The 22,115-nt window shown below is 23.0% G+C and overlaps 1 protein-coding gene across 2 annotated transcripts; it reads left to right on the plus strand.

Annotated features, from left to right (window-relative positions):
* Positions 1 to 623: 623 nt before the first annotated feature.
* On the plus strand, positions 624 to 20,498 carry LOC105362183 (uncharacterized). Of its 2 annotated transcripts, none has more exons than XM_011499555.1 (2): positions 624 to 662; positions 20,083 to 20,498. In XM_011499555.1, exon 2 carries the CDS (start codon positions 20,110 to 20,112, stop codon positions 20,476 to 20,478), a length of 369 nt encoding a protein of 122 aa, XP_011497857.1. In that variant the 5' UTR covers positions 624 to 662; positions 20,083 to 20,109; the 3' UTR covers positions 20,479 to 20,498. The 2 variants fall into 2 exon arrangements, with proteins under 2 accessions (XP_011497857.1, XP_011497849.1); XM_011499547.1 differs by lacking the exon at positions 624 to 662 and adding an exon at positions 18,706 to 18,831.
* The last annotated feature ends 1,617 nt before the right edge of the window (positions 20,499 to 22,115 follow it).

Raw genomic sequence — 22,115 nt, forward strand, 5'->3', positions numbered from 1 at the left:
ATTAAGAAAAAATGGGTATAATATGAAAATTTTATCAATTTATCTGTATTATTTATATGCCTCACAAATCGCCTAAGTAATTCAAAATTATTTAAACGCAAAACAATAAAAATTTTACGAAAGTATCTAAAATAGTAGATATGTTTTTCTATATTATATCTGCTAACAAAAATCTCTCTGCATACATATGTTTATATTTTTACGGGTACTGTGAACGTACAGTTTGAAATTTATTCGAATATAGCAGTGTATTCATTTTAATCAAACTAGTATATCAACAATTATAATGTAAAACTTAATCTAGCGGCATGTGAATCCAAACGTACACAATGTACAATGTAAACAACGTGCGATTAACGACAAAACCAAAACATAATATTGCGAATCCTTGTGTCCCGTTCAAATAATATAACGTGCATATATTCCCTTGCATAAGAGTTCCGTCGCTCGTGTGACGTGCGGGAAAAATCGTCCGTCATTATATCACTAGATACCGAGAAACTCTAACGTGCAGGTGAAAGTGACGATTCGCGCAGATTTTCGACACCTTGGCTAATTTTCTTCATCGTGTATGTTAATTCGTGAATCCCAACTGCTTTTTTCTTACGAACGGCAAGAAGGAAAGAAAAAGACGAAACGACTTCCTCTTAATTCACGTAAAGGTAGACAACGTTTTATTTTCACTTTGGAACAGAAGCATACGCTAGTTCTATTAGTATTGATTGTACGTAAACTAAACACTAATTTGATTACATTAAAAATTATTAAATGCCTTGGTTTTATTGAATTTGTCAGCTATTACAACGCATATGTTAGCCTGTGTTACTTGTATAATTAATTTATTATTTTTCTATATTATTAAATTAAGTATCAGAGTACAATAAATATTATAAATTATAACATGGCTCTCACGTATTTTTTTCAAATCAAATTCGATTTATAATATAAAATAGATAATAATTATATTTTTCCTTCTAAGTTCGATAATAGATTGAAGTGACATATTATCCATATTTGCAAATATATCATATTTTTTTAATATGTATTCAACATTTAATTTTGAAATAAATTTATATATATTAATTATTATATGTGTGAATGAGTGGCTCTGTGTTTTGTGCGTGTGTTCGTATGCTGAGTGCGTATATGTTTAAAAAACAAAGACTGTTTAACTTGTATTCCTCAATATTTTATATTGTAATTTCGATTTGTATTTATTTAAGTAGATGTATGCATCAATAAGTAAATGACATGTACTTCCTTTAAAATTTCAAAAATCGATTGTATTCCATCCAACTCTTTTGATCATTCTGCGTATTGTTTTTTTTTTTTTGCAACGAGAAATTTCATTTTTAAATAATATTAATTTATATGTCCTATCATATTGTGCAATTAACTATTATCATTAAGTTTTTATTAATAGTAATAATTAATAGTCAGTTATATTTAATAGGACATGTAAATTTTCCAAACAACGTTAAATTTAAATATTCTTTCTCCAAATTTAAGACAGTAAGTAAACAAGACTAAACTCTTGCTTAACTTCCAATAAATTTTATTACTCGAACTATCACGGAAGCCGGACACTATTAATAACCGAAAATTACGTAACTGTTAGACTCATCACTCGGTTGCAAGAAGTCTCTGATTTAACAGATACCCGCTCCAAGCATATTACAAAAAAGAAACTACAAACGCGACATTCATAGTTAACGACACGGCAAACATCACACATAAACGATATCTTTAAAGCCAATTAAAAATAGCTCGGACAGATTACGTGGCTTCCGATTTCCGCGTGATTGACTGCACAATGCCAGCATTAACTTTCTAAAATATATACAAAATTTATTACTCTTAGGGCGCACGGATGCCCTGAAAAAAATCGAGATAAGGTAAGAGAGAAAACGGAACCAAAACAATGCATATACGAGCCATTCTCTTGAAACGCTTATGAAGAAAAAATACACTAATGCGTATACGATAACATAATGTGTTGATCGTTTTTTTTGCTTTTCGGTGAATATGTTTTCTTCGTTACAATGTGATTTTTTATGCATAGCTATTTGCTTTCTCATGCTTTGTTCCACGTATAGATATTTATAATCCATTATGTATTTATATTTTTTTAGATATCATTTGCTTTATGTAATAAGTAATTTTTTTAGATGGAAAATATTGTTATGTGTTGTTCTCTTTAACATTTATACATAATTATCTCTAATAATAACATTTATTGGTTCCTAATATATTGAAAAACAGTTTTCATTCAAATATATAAATGTAGACTTATGCCGTAACATCAAAACATAAATATATTCAAAATATTCTTTTAATAAATAAACATATTGATAATTTATATAAATAATTGTTTATAATTGTCCATATGTTCATTCATATGTAGTAATTTATTATACATAGAATTATATTTTATTGTACTGATTTGTTATTGGTATTTAATAATAAATATTCAGTTTATATATTTTTTATTCTTTTTTAAATGTATTACAATCTTTTAAATTTTTTTTATAAGCTAGTATAATTAATGAAATAAATAAATATTCTTTAACTTTAATATTCTACATAATTTTGTCCTAGCATAATTCTTATGTATGATAATTCTTAAGTATACTTTCTTATATTTTGTCGTGCATTACTTTTAAATAAAGTTTATACATCAAAATTGTTATAAATATCAATACGGAATAATAACATTAATCTTGAATGAATTGGTATTCTAAACAATCGAAAATTAAAGTGATTATCGTTTTAATAGACCATACATTCAATTTATCTACTTTTTTTTATCTACAACGCTTAAACACCATATTTTGGAAGCATAATTTAAATCGTCCTCTCCTACAGTCTACAATTTTTTCATTTAAAATTTTAAAAGTAACAAGTGAATAAAATAGAATGTAAGTAATCAAATTTATCTCGAAAATAAGTGAAATTCTATTTATATTTAACACAAGCGTGTAACATATTCAAGATATGTTTATTATCCATTTAAATTTCCGTCTAATAGTAAACAAAAATTTCGATTCTTAAATTTACTTAAGTTATAAATTACCATTGCCAACAATAGTCTTTTCTATTCGGGTTGTACCAAAATAAACATTTAACAAAGGATTTGACATAACGGCTGATAAGAATGTCTCTGCTTTGAAAACTGTTCACAGTAGTTACGAAAACTCATATATGTCAAATGATTCCTGATTTTCCATAGGCCAGTCAAAACTGACAACCCTCAACCAACACTCACTCCAAAAACATTAATATAATTTAAATGTTTGCTTTATACTTTTATGCATTTTAAATCTCACCTTTTATCATTACATTTATCACTTTTATAAATGAACAATATAGGATTATTAACAGAGTTCGAAAGACTACGTCATATGTATAATTGTAATAAATTAAAGGAAAATAAAAATTGGAAATTATTTCGTAGATTGTGTATGTTAGCACATTTAATGTAAGATTAACAGCATCCTCAAAACCTCTTGAATAAATACTGCAATAATTATAATTGGTTAAATTCTGCAAACAAAAACTCTTTATTTATTGAAATGTAATCATGTAAATACTTAAAATTGTAGAGCTTATTCTACTCGCGCTAAATGTTCTATATAAACAATTGTATAATATATACTCTTGCGAGTATGTATATATCGTCTTTTAATAATAAAACATAAAGCAAAGCTATTTATTAAACTTTCACCTTTTGTTTGAAACCAATAAGAGCAATTATCCAAGTACCCAACAGACACACGTCGATAACATCTATGACGATGGATTACATTTGATCTTGATTCAAGTAATTGATATATGTTATCCGCAATTTTGTATATATGCATCAAACTTCTTAGAGTCCCAATTACGATAGTGTAGAAATCACTATTAACTTGCTGCTGACCATATTCCCACATATATGACCATGTTCCCACATATTCCCAATAGACATTTCCTGAGTTATGAATATTAATAAATAATTTTTCTTTTAATTAACTACTTTATTCAAAGAATAATAATAATAACTTTTGTACATTATCTGAAAAAATAATAATTATAAAACTTTTCATCAAATTAAATGAACAAAAATATAAGTCATACTTTCAAAGGTGCAATTAATATGTTTTCTCAACTTCAGACAAGCTTTAGCAAAGAATTTAGATTTATTTTTCTATGAATATTTTAGAAGTTTATTCATTAAGATTTTCTCGAGTAAACTAATAAATTTATTTCAATTACTCAATTGAAATGCTAAATTCCATATTTAGTAGAACTATTCAGTTGTGATGCTTCTTCATTAACCAATATTAATATTAATCATTTAATTAATTTTGTTTTTGAATATATTTTTATTATTTAACAATAAAGTAGAAATGAATTATAAAAATCCTGAAGTAATTTGTTTAAAATAAATTGAAACATATATAGAAAGAATAATTCTGCAGAGATGGAGTTTCTATCAAGACAAGCTGAGAATTCTCGTCAAAATTCTTTCATCAAGTATAATATATTAACGTTAAAAAATATAATATGCTAACTGTATACAATGCTTTTATAATATTTGAAATTTCCGCAATTACATGATTGAATATCACGAGCATATCGAAATTTATGATTTAGTGAAAGTAGCCTAGCCTCCTTGGAATCGACTATTCAAATATTATTTTATCGTTCATATATTTAAAATAGAATTTCTATGATTTTTAAATTATTTAGATAAAATCCTGCATTCATTAATAAGGGAAGCTGTATATCTTTTCTGGGAAACTCTTTATATTTTGTTACTGTTCTATATTACCCGAGGTATGTGAATTTGTATGCCATAATTCATCGATTTAATCAACAGTCTTATATACATCATGTATACAGAAAATTGAATCATTTGTGCTTCTAATGAGATACTCTATCGTTCTTTAAATGAAATGAATTTTAATAATTAATAAAGAATTTTTACATAATTTTATTCATTAATAAAAATAATAACATTTAATTTTATTTTTACTTATTGTTATTATAAACAACTACGTTCAAATTTAGGTTTATTTATGTAAAATAATTATTCAAACGGAAATAGGGTTTTTCAATATTTTTATTAAAAATAAAAAACTTTTTCGTTAAAAATATCGAACAATATATAGTTATCGAACTCTTTATTCATGCATTACTCCTACATTGTCTCACTACATCCAATTTAAATCGTAAATATAACGATTACTATCAAGTGAAACGTTTTAAATTATTCCTGTAACGTCTTACATTTCCATCAGCGTCTAAGCATTGAAACCATTCTTTTCTAAACATTTTATCGGATGTGTCCAAGATTAATAAAAAACTTTTTCCCATCATTCGCGATGTTAAGGCTGCTATTACATCATCGTTATTGTGAATATTATCAAATCGCATATGTAATGGCGTACTTCCGTTAGCGGAAAAGGGATTGCCCAACACTTATGAAATGTTATTTTGATAATACGATAAATGCAGTAGTTATAAATTAAGAGAATAAACAGAAAAAAGTAATTGAAAGAGAAAATTCTCACTTCCATTGACTTCTCAGTTAATCTCAGACACAAACGTTTTGATAATGAAAAACCTTTGTAAATTGATACTTTCTTCTGTTCTGTACAGTATTATTTGCATATATCCTTCTTCTCCTTCTTATCCTCCTCTCACTATCTAATATCTAAATAAGCTAATAATATTTAAATAACGAAAAATACAATGCCATTCTTGGATCTATCAATACCAAAACATTAATCGATGGATTTCATTTTTATACTAACAAATTCTCTATGTTATAGTTTAATTAGCACATTCACTTTCGATTCCCGCCACACATTTGCATACTAAAAATCAAAGGTACAGCGATAAAAAAAATCAGGATAAACCGTTAAAATAATCTTGGGAATAACTTGTATAGATTTGTTGTAATAACTAAATAACTTGTCTAGATTTGTCTACTATAGGTAAAACATCCTATAAATACAGCTATTGTTATTAATAAAATATAATCACTTCAAGTTTTTAAATTTTAACGCATTTAAAAGTATCTATATTATATAAATAATCTATTATATAACTATCCAAATGAGTAATATTGAGATTACAAAGTATATTAATATTTGAAGCCAAATAAATGAAAAGGAATTACCGAACCATTTCACCAATACAAAGTCAGTCGAACCATTTTTAATTTTAATATACTTTTTACATCACTGACATTACCATTTGCTCCAAAATATATTACTTTTTTCATAAAATTTTTCGAAGCATAAAACTCTTCTATAATTTAACATATTTTATTGGAATTTAGCTCAATATCCTAAATAAATAGGCATTAAAACTAAATTCAAAATAATATTTTAATTTCAAATAAATAGAAAAACTTATTTGACTTTATATAAAAGTCAAAGTTATATTTATAAAATCATATTAGGCGTGAAAGCAATTTCTAATTATTTTTATGTTTCGTTTTACTTTGGCAAATTAATGATTTACAATTAATATTAACATTACATATAGCAAACATTTGGTAAATAAACAACTATTTTCTCATATGAACTCATATAATTCATACGAATCACAATTGTGCGTGTATTCTAGAAAATTCTTCTTAGTCGGAATGCATTTTGACATTTTTGCGTTCAATTTAACAGACTTAAAAAATTTGTATAACTAAACAATAGCCGCATTAACATTAATTGCCTTCGATATTGATTATATGTGTATTATATGTGTAACAACAACCACATATATTATTGATTTTTATGATAAACAGGAAATCTAATAAATTTAATAGATATGATTACATATATAAATGAAAATTTATTTTCGTTAAAATATGAATTTCGATTAAATGAAGATATTGTAATGAAAGGTATTACAATGAAGTAAATTGTAAATTAATTAAATATAATAAAAATTTTAATCTATTTTTATAATTTAATATACAATACTGCAAACTAAAATAAAAATAATTGAATTATATATTTACGTGAAGTATCGTATATATAAATATATCAAATTTTAGAAAGCATCACATACATAAGGTATAGAATTACCAATTACAAAAAAATACATATAATATAAAAATAATTTATATGTACACATCAATGTAAAAAATAATTGTTTTCTATTAAATTTCACGGACAGCCAATTCTAGCATTTGTTGTTATAGCTTTTGCAACATAATATGAGCATTTACTTTTGTGTAGTTTTATTATTTATTTTCTATTAATTATTGCACAACTTTTATCATTTTTCAATATTATAATTCAATATTTAAATTGTTTCTACCTGTAGTAGAAACTATGTATAAAGCTTTCTTTATCTAATAACCATATATTTTGCATTTCTGAATAAAGTTTTGGTTAAAAATATTAAAATTCATTATTGTTTACAATTAAGCGCGTTTTTGTATATAAGTTAATTTTATAAATTAATTTTTAAATAAATTTTTCAATGCACTCAATATGTCGTATCATGACAAATGTGAAGAAAACAGCATCTTAAAACCATTACATGCCTACTTGGAGATCAATATATTAAAAAAAGTTTGTTACGAGCATAATTTTATAGAATTGTCTATGATACTATGGCGATTTGTACGAGATTCTTTACCATGATATTAAATGACCCCTTTATGTCAGTTTTATTAAATTACCATCTGCTTGTCTTCGTTTTTATAATTTTGTAACAGACCTCGCAAAAAATGTCCTCAATCGACCAAATTTCCGACACATCTAAGTCCTTCTCACGTCGTAATACTATCCTCACATCCTGTAAATACTTTTTTACGGATCACATAAGTGCCAATTATTATGCATAAAATCAAAACAGTAAATTAATACGTATTTTATCATACATCGATGAATTTTTTAAATATATTCTACACTAAATAGATTCTACAACAATTAATATCTTATAATGCCTTATTCCATTTTCCTTACGGCTAAAAAGTTTCATTATCAAAACTTCTTTATAAGTTAAACATTTTAAATTAATATAATAATACTAATAATTTGTCCTGAAAAATTATATATTTCATTATAATCGCTATTTTCATTATTATTTTTAAAAATATTTAGAAGTTTATATTTTCAGTAGTGGTATAATTATAAATTATTTTTATAATTATATTTTATGTATATATTATTGTTATACTAACAATTATAAAAATAAAAATGAAATTTCAAATTGTAAATTTCAATCCTTTATTCTAACAATTTATTTATTATTAATAATTTTCTTTTAATTTATTACATGAAATATGAGGTCAAGAGCACATTTATATTAAGATTAGTATATTAATACATTTATATAAAAAAAGTATGTTTGAAATATATTTTCCAGATGGAATTTCTTTGAAGACAAATATTTAGACATATTTTTCATATTATGTAATTCATAAACTATACATTGTTATATAAGAGATATAGTTTAAAAAAATTTAATTAGTTCAAATATACTATTTGTTCCTAAAGTATGACAATTAGTAGTAGTAGTAGTAGTAGTAAATATATATTATACTATTATAAACAGTTTTAAAATTTTAAACATAGCATTTTGCTATTAAAAATATTTTCTTTATTATATTTAAATAAAACCTATGGTATTTTTTTAGTAATGGAAATTTCTTCTTTACTAAAATTAAATTATTATATATATTATTATAGATAAGGAAATTACAGTTATTTTTTATAATAAATTCAAACATAAAAAAAGATAAACTCATGAAATAATAATGGCAGAAAAGAGATAACGAACGAATATTCATAAATAATAGTAGTAAATAAGTAGATTTAATCTACTATAAATATGGTTTGAAATTTGTTGAAGAAAATATACTTAGATATTGCCTATCAAGGATCCAATTTGGGACAGGATCGTAATTTATAGTTTATTACAGTAGTAAGACTAAAATAAAATTTATATATTCTTTTTATAACATTCAGTCGTAAACACTTGCTGCTAAATCAATCTTTAAAAATTTTTTGAAAAGACATTTCATTTTTTTTCTTTTTTTTCGGATATGTAGAGTTATTAAAAGATAGATATTTGTTGTCTATTATTGTACTTATTCGAAGAACATTAAAACTTTGGAAGATTAAATATTAACCTTTGCAACTACAGTATCGAACAGATATTGGAATTGCCCAAAGCCGTTATGAGAAAACGAAATGTACACAACGGTTAAAATGGTAATCAAAAGCGTTAATAAATATGTTAATTGTAATTTTATTATCTAACATTTACTATATAGTAGTTTATTTGCAAAAAATAAGTATTCAATTTCTATTTTAATTGTATTTAAACGATTTACAGTTCTCAATAATGATAAGTAGTAGAGAAGCTCATTATAAATAAAAAAAAAATTATTTGCTTATTGAATTTAATTAAGAATAGATTAAAAATGTATAAAATAATGATAAATATAAATAAAAATAGAAATATAAATAAAAATATATACAAATTTATTTATATTTTTAAATATTATAATACTATAATAGTAAATTTAAAATATGTATTAAATTACTTTTATTTTAGCAAGGAATACAGTTTTTGAAACAGTTTTAATTTATTGAAATAGAATATCCGTTGTTTATACTTTATTTAAATTTAATTTAACTGCATATTACATTTAATGTGTATTAGATTCTAATTTAAAAAATCATAAATTTTATTTTTATCGAAAAACTTTTTGAAATTGTTATTATTCCATGATTGTTCGTAATTCCATTCAAATTTCTTGAACCATATTTTTATAGCTGGGAGATTTATGTTTTTCTAACACCTAGTACGGTCGATAAATTTAACTATTTTTATCGCAATTAAACGATGAAACATTAAAAAAATTAACTTTTATAATAAAATGTAATCTTCATAAATAATACCTTGAGTCACAATGTAGTACAATATAGTAAAACTAACATTTAACGAGGTTTATAAAACTTTTAACTTCGATTTCTGCTTAAAATTTTTTTATAAATAAATAAATACATAAGAAAATTAATTATAAAAACTAATTAAAAATTTATTGAATTTGTTTTCTCATAAGTTACATGAATGCAAATGTAATAAAATTATATTTGAATCCATAAATATTTGAAATATATCTTCTAAAAATATGTTATGTTTTTCATTTAATGTCAAACATAAGGTTTAAAATGAAATCATAATCATATAAACTTGTAGTTCTTATAATTAATTCTACATAAAGTATTAATGTTCTAATTTATAAAATTTTAATATATAAATTGAAAATTGTTATTAGCATATCAACAATCGATAATGATCGATAAAACAGATATCTCATACAATCGTAGTTTCAAGCATGGTATTATATATACATAATCTGCTAAAAATTTTATACAATTATAAATTATAATCAATGACGTTATAAAGATTATTTATAATAATTAAAATATTTAAAATCATTCAAAGTTCATTATTCTTTAAAACATTTATTATATTTAGATCTCTTAAATTATATATGTAAAAGAATATAATAATTAAAATTTATTTTAGAACATTTCCATATTTTTGTACTTATATTATTCAAGTCTCTCTTTACTTATTATCTTTATTTATTTATTTATTTATTTATTTATTTATTTATTATTACCTTTACTTATTATCAGTTGTATAATGTGCTTAATGTATTAAAATATGTTTTGTTAAAAAATATTTTTAAGACATATAATTTTTATTCTAGTTAATAGATATTGACATTAATAAAAATGAATAGAAAATAATAATCATATAATATGTCAAATTTTTCGCATCTTTTTTATTTTCAACTTTAATATATAAATTATCATTCATTAAATTGAGGAATTATATTAAAGAGCAATAAAATATATAAAAAAACGAATAATGAAACATTAATGTATCTACTCATATGTATTTGTATATACTTATATAACTCATTTAAAACAATATTTAATTTATATCATTAAACCGTCGAATTCAAAATTTATAATATATAATAATATACATCTTCAGGACTATATTATAAAAATGTATATATTTCATAAGATTAGTAAGAATAATAGAGTAGTACTAATACTTTAAGAATAATAATGATAATATTCGTCAAATAAACAAAAATATTATTAGATAGACAAAATGAGATGAAGCAGATGTATGGATTCATTTATATCCGAAATTATGTTATATAACTATGTATATATATAAATTTAAAATAAAAGATAGATTTCTTTAAATTTTACCGGTATAAGAATAAAGTAAGTTTTAAAAGAAAGTTTTAGTAAAACAAAATTCCCAAATTAAAATATAGAAAATATGAGGAGGAATATGTAAAAGTGTAGAAACTGTAAAATAGAAATCTATCGATTTGATTGATTTAATGTTTTAGAATAGAATATAATTTTTATTAATAATTTTAAAAAATTAATATTTAAAAAAAGCAATTAACATTCGCATAATCTACACTTTTAATTATTGCATTCCAAAATTCAGAAAATCATATAAATAGCTTTTTAAATCATTCAAACAAGCTTAACAAGCAAAAATCATCATCAATTAAATAAATGCACCATTGTAGGTGTAATTAGAAATCGCTATTCCTTTGAAATCCATTAGGAAAGTAATGTATCCTTGTATTATGAACTAGTGTACTATGTAACTAAATACTCTATATTTTGTTATTAATGAAGATGACACTGGTGACATTCTGGATACATGCTTATCGACATTGTCTTTTTATCCTCAAAATTAAATAGCGTGACTTGCTGTTCAATGATAGTCAAGCAAAGCCTGTAAATATTAATTTTATTTTTCCATTTTTTAGTTCTACAATTAGATAAACGTATAAGTACCGTTGTATTTGCGAAACTTGATGGTGGAATCATTTGCGTTTAAACTAGAGCCAATCGATTATGAATTTGCATACATGTAAAGATATTGAACTTTATCGACATTCAATAGAATTTTCGATTCAAAACATAAAAAATTAATATGTTCATAACATTATTAATGCCAAAATATAATGATAAATAATAGAAATAATTCTTTCATTGTGTATTTATGAGTTATAACAACACGAAACAAATCGAAACTATTATCCATTGCCCAACTTCTGCATAAATCATTCAAAATAATATCTTCAAAATTGAAAAAAATTATTTTTATGTGAGTATGTATATGTTGAAATATATACAATGAGGACAAAAGAACTTTTACATAGGCTGCAATCGATATAATTTTTTCTTTTATGTTTCCCTAAAAATTGGTATAATTCAGTAAATTAACCAATGCCGCTTTTCAAAATGCGATTAACTTATTTTACCAGGAAGATTGAAAGTGTAATATAAAATTTGCAATAAAGATGTTGAATTTTCAGATTTTGTTCATTTTCCTTCAATTATATAGTATTTTCTGAGTTTCCAAAAATTTCGCAAATCTCAGAACATCTACTGGAATATATTTCATTATTATGATTTCATTATATTTATAATTATTACCAATCAACGTGAGTAATATATTATTTAAGCAAATAATAATTAAAATTTATAAATAATATATTTATAAATATAATTATAAATAATAAATTATAAATATAAATAAAAAATAAAATAAAAAGAATTTTTAAATTTAATAATATATATATTTACGTCTTACTATTTATAACTATTGTTTTTGGTAAATAAAAAACCTTATATTTCTATAATTCATTAAATTAACAAAGAAGTTAATTAATTCCAGCTTATGTAATAGATTATTAAAAATTTATATAATATTTTTGATCTTTTAAAAGATACAGTATACTTATTGATTAAAAGAAAATAAAATGTTTCTACATTTTCATTATTTTATAATGAAAAAAAAACATTGTAATATAACCATGTTCTGATTAAAAATTGTTTTCAATAAACAAATACATGGAGCTAAAAGTACATAAAATAGGAATAAAAATGAATTCAAATATGAAAAATATATTTGAATTTTCCTACAGAAATAAATAATCATATACATAACGATTAAATTAAATGTAATAATTTTGTAATTGTCATTTAATATTCTAATTATAATAAATATTCGATATCTTACCAAGAAAAAAAAAGTTGATTAATCATTTTATAAAAAATATAATTGATAAAATACGAAACTGATAATTATAGATTTTGATTATAATGTTAAAAATGAAAACTTTTTAATTTTCGAATTTTATTTAAATAATATATTTATAGGTTCTTTATTTTCTTTACTTTCTTATTATTAATAGTTGTTGTAACAACTATTAATACACATATGCTAAATTAAGAATTTATAATACTTAAAATGCTTGTTTGAATCGCGATACTAACAATAGGTAGATAATAAACTTTGATACATATATGTACATACACATTTATAATCGCATGAGGAAGCTAGTTTATCAATGCCGAAAGTACAGCCCATCAATTTCTTTATTTTGCCATAGATGAGATAAAATAGTGATCCGTCCCCCTTGAGAGGATAAACAAGCTCTGACTTTTTGAATAATTCTATAGGAAAATACGAAGCAACAGAAACATTGATCGGTTAACGTCGAAAGTTTTATATATTTTATTACCACATGACTCATTGTAAAAGCATACTGGAATCTAGCGGTATAAAACGTTATATGAAAGTGTTTCGTGTTAGTCAATAGAAATAGTGAAATATCTTCTCATTTCGATCGCATTTCAACTAAATATGCCAAAGTTACCAAAGGAGAAGCACTACATGAATATTATTCGTCTTTTGTATAACAATTTCAACTGAAACTCGGTTTTATTGGTAGTCCTGTTCTTTCTTAATTGATTTTCAATTTTCCCAAGTACTTTCTTATTTTACTAAGTACCCTCTCTATATATTACTACATGTTTTAATATGATGTTACACATCATATTTGATCCATTCTTTTTTATATCGTAGACCGCATATATTAAAGAGATTTCTTGACTGGATGATGATCTAACACGTCTTTGATGTAATAAAAAATATTGTTTTCTTTAAATTTATACATATCCTTAAACTGATCATATTGTGACAAAATATATGTCAGGATGTGCCACCTAATTGATAACATTTTGAAGAAACTCTTCCTTCATATTGTAAAATATGATCTAATTGTTGATAATTGTTCATTTATATTGATATAAAGTTCGATTACACAAACATATTTTACAGTTTACTTTGATATTTTTCGTCTCGTAGTAAATGAGAATTGCTTATTTGATATTTTATAAATTATTTGTTATTCATTCATAACATCGATTACTATTTACGATACAATAAATAATGATAATACTAAACAAAATTTACGATAGCATCATCATTCGGCTTAAACTTCATCCATAAATAAAACTTTTTCTAAGGTTTTTGCAATAAAAAATTACATGAATGTAAAATTGCAATTACATATAACTTTTTTTTTAATATCAATATTTTTAATTAAAAGTGCTCAAAAGATTATGAATAGTATTTTGATGATTATAATATAAATTATAAAATTTATTATGTGATTATAATAATTATAAGATTTAATTAAATAAATATTATTATTATTTATGAATTTATTGGTAAATACGTGATATTACATGATACTATTAATAATATATGGATAAAGCTGGTATAAAAATTTGACTATATTATCAATCTTATAATCATATATAATTGTGTAATACATTCTAAAATGGTAATACTTTTATTAAATACTATTATTGAATATTATAAATTAAAAATTTATTAAAAATGAAAACTTTATTATTTTGAAAACAAATGTTTTCAATGTAATTTGCATATTTTTAAAACATTTGAAATATAATCAATAAATTTTATTGAAATAAAAAATCAAATAATAAAATATCTGTTGTTAATCTGTTTTTATTAATAAAAAAAAAATTTCCAGTATAAATTATCTTCAAAATAATAAAGTTTTTTATTGGTTTCATTCTTTAATGTAAATTTTTTTATTATATAACGAACTTTCAAAACAAGTATAAAAAAATTATTGTCTGTTTTATAAAATTTAAGAAATTATTTACATATTAATAAAATAATTTATAATTTTCGTTAAAAACTATTGAGCAAATATTTGTTGATGTAATAATAAATAAATTTTATTGTATAAATGGTTTACCGCGCATAAAAAAATAAATCCTGGAATATTTAGTAGTGAAATATCTAAGTACTTAAATTTTAATGAAGAAAGATGTTTTTATAAAAACTTTTTAATTCTTCATATTTTTATAGTACAAATGCAAAATGAATCCATTGAATTGACAATAGCTAACAATAAAGAATAATTATATCACTGAATCCTTAATTTAATTTCATTCTTAAGAGCGACTTATAGAAACGCGTTTCTTGGAAAGACATTTCATACTAAATTTCAGCGTTTATCGAAATCCTTCTTTATCAAAATATCGACAATCTCAAATAAAGTGAAAACAAATTTCTTCACTGATATATTCTGTTACAATGACGAAAAATACTAAATACTGGTAAATTTAAAGTCAAGTCCTTCAATTACCAATGGCCTTTCATGTAGCCATCCGATTGTATCTTAATGACACTGAAACTTTCAAATCTCCTTTGATTGTTTCCAATCACAAGACAAGTTAACAGCAAAAATCCACCATCCGCTATGTTATATTACTACATCTACCTGTCGTCGAAAAATCCGACTGACACTTTCAACTGTAGTTTTCTTGTCGAATCATATTGTCTATATGTAACATTTGTTATTTCCAATTGTTGAACCGTCTTCCAGCAAACGGTCACTCAAAATTATTAGATATCTTGAAGTCACTAATGGAACTGGTTTTCATTACTTCGACTACGTCATTCTCCTGACCAATGAAAAGCACTTCGAAATGTCCAGCGATTTTGTCATTTTTGCCAATGAGATAGAAGTATTTAGCTAGAAATTGTAAAATTATTGGTATAATAGTTGCTAAACCCTTAATTGAAATCTTTCTTGATAAAGCTCTAGATTCATTAATCTTGTTTCCTTCGCTATCGTACATTATTCTAAAATTATCCAAAGGGCACATTATTTATCACTACATCGAAAGTATTATTATAAGGGAGAACATATTTTATAGAATCGACTACAACAGAAAAATCATGGAAGTTGCAATTTGACCAATAAAGTATGCGAACTATGGCTGCCTTCGTACGAAAGTCGGAATCCTTCATTAACCATATCAGAAATAATTTGTCTTCGCCAAAGTGGTAGAATTAAAATTTTGTTAAGATCTCATAGTGGCGATGATTGGGTACTAAATGAACCATAAATTTATGTGTATAAGTGGCATTATTGAAAACTGGAGTCTCTATAGTTAAGTTACAATTAAGCTCCTTAAAGGACTTGTTATGAAAATCACGGACAGCATATACGACACTGTCATTTTTGGTTAAACTTATTTCTCAAAGTTAATTGCCTATCAAAAAACATTAATTCCTTGTTAAAGCTTGAAAAGCCAAATATCAGATGGCTGTCCACGCCGATAAAAATTATACCAAAAATAAATAAGAGTCTTTCAAAAGTTCACATAGTTCACGTGTGATCGATCTGAAATATCAAATTAACCGACTATAAAATTTATTTAAATATAGTAATAATGTAGTAGTAAAAAGTAATAGTAATTTTTCTTGCATATTAAATATTTATTGTTAAAATTCTAGATTCCTACGATTATTAATAAAATACAAATAAGAATTTTATAAATCATTTACTTAATTTACTATCTAAAAGTTCCTTTGTGAGTTTATTTATTTTCGGTATATAAATATATAGCATCATTTAATAGGATTAAACGAATTATATTTCAACAGGATATTAACATATATAATCATTTGATAATAATTTAATTTATTCCTTAATAATTAAAAAATATTGCAATAAAATATAATAAAATTTTTATTTAATATTATTTTTATGTAATGATAATATATGGCTTGTCATATATTCCATTTTATATATTATGTATATTATATATTAAATAAAATATATTATAAAATTAAATATATATAATACAAACAAATATATTTTTAAAACAAATAAATTATTTATTATTATAATAAATAAAAAATACTTCATTAATTTTTAAACGAACAGATACTTTTAAAGCAATAGACGACATGCAAAACATGAAACCTTTAAATTAAATATACAATCAAATTATCCATATTTTAAGTAATTTAAGTTTCCTTATTTAAACTTTAATATCCATATTGGATGAAACAGCTAATTGTTCAGAGAAATTTATCAATAATAAATTCAAATATTATATATTCACATAATAATCATAATTAGCTATGGTAAGAATACCTACTCGAATACGTAATTTTTAAATTCTATTGCCGATGTAGTAGCTTTCCATTATGGTAGCAAACTGTTCGCATTAAAATTATATAAAAAACGAAACCTTAAGTACAATGCAAAATGAAGGAGTGGAATCTGCCGATAACGTAGAAGTAGAGATGAACTTTTGTTAATGTTTTATAATCTCAGGAGGTCTCAGTTTCAGTATTATAATTAATAGAATTTTTAATTTAAAAAGTTTTAAAAATAGTTTTAATCTCTAATAAAATATTTTTATTTATTTAAATTTGAATTATCAACATAAAAATAATCACAAAAATATTTACTGCATTATAATTTAATAATTGTATTAATTAATATAATGAATGATAAATTATTTTATAAATTTCTATCAATACAGAAAACTTGTAGTACTTATTAATTTATTGGAATTTATTAAGGCTGAAAATGCATATTTGTTCAGTTTGCAAATAAATATTTTTCTACTACCTAAAAAATAGAATATTTTATTAATATTATATTAAATAGTATGGCATGTAACAAAAAGACTTTAATTTAATTAAATATTCCAAATTGATTAAATATATTTATTTTACAATAAAATCATTAGGGCTATAGTCAATTAAATAATTGCATGATTTTTCTATTTTACTTTTCATTTAATAAATTAAATATTAACTTCATTGGTAATTGTTAACAAATAATAATGTTTATGATAAGTTATTATTCTTATATATTAACATTACTCTACTAATTATAATGACTTGAAAAATATTTATAGTAAAAAAGCTTCTTATTTATTTATTAAAAATTTTACTTGTACTTTTCTACTATTAGTGTTACTAAATTTATAATACTATGTTAACTAATATAGATGTTAAATTATAATAATTCTTCATATACAGGTATTCCGAAGTTATTGTAAAAAAAAACTTAATATTAGTTTATATATTAATAATTTAAAAAGTTTTGTCTTTCTTTTTAATGTAAATACAATCAAACGGTAAAATTATTTAAAAAAAAATTTTTTATAAGGAATATTATAATAGTTTCCCTTTTTACGTATAAAGGCTCTGTATATTTGAAATTGAAAAATTTCTACTTGTAATTTATTATTTTATTTATTTATTTTACATACATTGAAATTATGACGCAAATATACATAAAAAGGGAATACAGCACTGCCTGATTAATTTAATTATTTTGAGAACAATATAACTTTAATTACAGAGCTAATGGTTAAACAAATATGAATGAACAGTTGAGTTTTATGAATAGTACTCAGGAAAACATAAATTATATCTCATGACTGAGGGCATTATAAATAAATGAAGCAAAATTGTCAAATCTGTTGCTTCCTATGACTACTTTAAATCATTACAGTCAATATCACAGTACCGATCCCTACTCCAGCGTCTTCACTTATCAGTGATGACAAGTGTCCTGCATAGATGAAGAAAATTTTAAACAAGTGCAATATAAGAATTATAGCAAAAGAAGTATGTATTATATGACTAACGAAATGTAATTTATTTAAATTTTTAAAATAAATATAATAGTTATATCAGTGACGTTAATCATTAATCGATTAGTTTATGAGTAAAATGTAATAGTTTTCATATTTTCTAAATATCGAATGCCGAATCCCGAGAGACTCTTATGATTTTTTTATAAATATTAGAATATTCTATTTAATTAACCGAAGTGATTATAGGCAATCCAATAAAACTACAGTTAGTATTGCGTTAAATTACTATTACGTAGATTTCCAATTTACGGTCGTACAGGTACCATAAATATATGATAAAGATCAAAATAAGTATATAATTATCTCAAAAGATTTATACATTTATTTCATTTGATGAAATTCATTCAAATTAGTATTATTTAAAAATTACATTATCTTGAATTAAATGAAAAACAATCTTTTTATAAATTTATTTATTTAAAAATCTTAACAACAAGAATTCCTATGATAATTACTGATAATTAACAATTGAAACTACACAGTTATGCAGTAAAATCCAAGAAAACAAAATTTGTTCCTTACTCGCAATAAAAATCGTAGTAATTATTAAAAATGTGCTATTTATAATGTTTCGTATCATTCAGTAAAGTGAGATTTAAAATTAATTTTTATTAAAGTTTATTTAATATTTATTTATTAACTAATAATAAATGTTTGATCAAAATTTTTATTATTTTGACTTATACTTAAGTTAATGTAAATAATACTTTAATTTTTAAAAAACATAATTTAAATATTTATTCATTTAATACGGTAAAATACGATACGGTACAATTAATAAAATGTAATTGATGTCTTATAATAATATTTTTATAATAATCATATAATACAATTTTTAAAGTAATAGGAAAGTGTAATTTTATCCAATTTTATGCAATCAAATATAATTTGTTCTCACTGTTTCAAATTATACTTAATCAAGTCAACTAATAGTGTTCTTAAAATAAATTAACCTCTTTATTACTAAATTAGAGAAAAAGTATAGTGTTTTAACGGTTCTTTAGGCAAAGAAATTTGTTTTTATAACACTAAATATTTTAATTTCGATTTTACTAATACTCTTAGGTTTTATATCCAGAATACGATCTTAGTAATACTAAGATTTTCATAAAATGAATATCTAGATATCTGAATTATTTACATTACCACCATATCAGTAAACCACATAGTTAATAATTGTCTTAAATACACGAAACAACGAAATGAATGATTACTCATACAGGCGAACTCCATCGACATAAAAACTTAGATGATTATGCAAGGCATCGGATTGGTCATGACAGCCTTGGTCCTCGCAACGCTCGTTATTGCGGAAAATGGTTTCACCGTCGGTCGCAGGATTCCTGGTGACGACGAGATCGATATCAAAACGGAAAGGGCCCGAGGTCCACCCGATTACGCACTCAGCTACTACAAAACCTACGTCGGTGACAATTATCGGGTGATTACTCAAGTAGTGATCGAGGAAGTTGCTAATAGTGGAACATACACGGCGATTATCGCTGGAGGCCCTGGACACACTTACGTCACCCTTGCTTATGTTGTACCTCGATATGTCGAGATGAATTATAGAGTGTCTATATATGGAAAAACTCCTGCATTCCGAAAAATTCTCTAAATTGGGTAATCGCTTGAATGATCAAGCGACATTATTATTATGCACAGGTCATTGCCTTATTTAGGAAACTTTAGTGTTCTGGAATATATATTTAATAATATATATTATATACAGTATATGTTTTAGAAATGTATGATATGTATAATATAAAGTTTTTACTTTATTATCGTGTGTGCCTTTAAATTATTTAACATTTATATTGTGTTTTATATTGAAATTACAAAAAATTTTAGCTTTTAAGACCAATTAAAAAGAAACAAAATAGATATTTTTACATAATACTTTAATCTCGTATAATAATAAGTGCAACGATGCTAAAATATGTAAAAATATTAGACTTGTCATTTTAATTTACATTGTAATTTTCTTATCGATCGATACGATATCGATATCGATAATATCGATTTCGTATCGATACGTATATATAAAAATAATGTTTGATTATCTTTTAATCATTAAATTAGGGATTACGCTAAATCTATGCATATCATACGAAGTTTTAAAAATCTTGATAATTTGTTGACAGAACAAATAATTGCAAACTAAAATATTGTTTGATAATACAAATTTCCAAGACACAGATTATTAACATAAGATATGTAAATTTATATTCACTTTGATAAATAAATAAAATAATAATATGAAATAATAAAACTAAATTATAATAATCAATATTTGAAACTTAAACATTTCAAGCAGGAGTAAACTGCCTACATCTAATAAATGAAAAATATATCAAATACAGTAAATGTACAATTATTTCTTGTAACAATATTTATATAAATATGATAATTAAAAAATGGGAATTTTATTTATAAATAAAATAATATTTACAAATAAATTTTTAATGTAATATATTGAAATAATGACTTCCATAGCGATAAAAAAACAAATGTAAAATTAGATCTTCATATTTAATTTATGAAAACCGCTTTTTATCTTTATTATTACATTGAAGAATTTTTGAAAAATATTATGCAAATTATCAGAATATTATTTTTGTACAAAATATTGTTAATATTCTCGTATGATTAATATTATTGTTATTACATTAATATTTAACATTTGACACTTTATATCATGCATTTAAAAACTGAATTCTCCTCGAAGATTAAAAATTAAAATTGGCAGTAAATGTGATCATATATGAATGAATTTGGTAGTCTATATTTAATTAGTTTGCAAAATATTTTACAATTACTAATGTCAATCATTGTATAATTACATGAATATCTTTCAAATTTAAATATTACCTATCACACTGAGAATGTTAAAATGTATATATAATTAGTATATAATTTACAAAATAATTACTATAAAATAAATATTACATTTTTTATATAAACCAGGAATTGTAATTTAATGAAGAACAAACTACGAACAAAAATGAGTTTATAAAATACATTTTTTTCCCATTTATCGAAAAAATAATATATTTCGGCTATTTTGCTGTTTTTTATCCTTGCTCATTCCGTGCAGTTCATTTAAGATAAATTTATTATTATGTTTTTATTTTTATCCTGATGTATCTAAAGATATATTGTTTAATGTTTTTTCTGTAATCCATTTGTTACTATTGTTTGTTTCTTTAACTAACAAAATGTCAGATCAACTTTAACTATTTCCACTAACATTTC

Source organism: Ceratosolen solmsi, unplaced genomic scaffold, assembly GCF_000503995.2.
Source record: "Ceratosolen solmsi marchali unplaced genomic scaffold, CerSol_1.0 scaffold10, whole genome shotgun sequence".
In the NCBI taxonomy this organism is placed as follows: Eukaryota; Metazoa; Arthropoda; class Insecta; order Hymenoptera; family Agaonidae; genus Ceratosolen; species Ceratosolen solmsi.

Bases quoted from the DNA above. Each gene is read 5' to 3' on its own strand.
- LOC105362183 (XM_011499555.1), top strand. From the start codon at position 20,110: ATGATTATGCAAGGCATCGGATTGGTCATGACAGCCTTGGTCCTCGCA.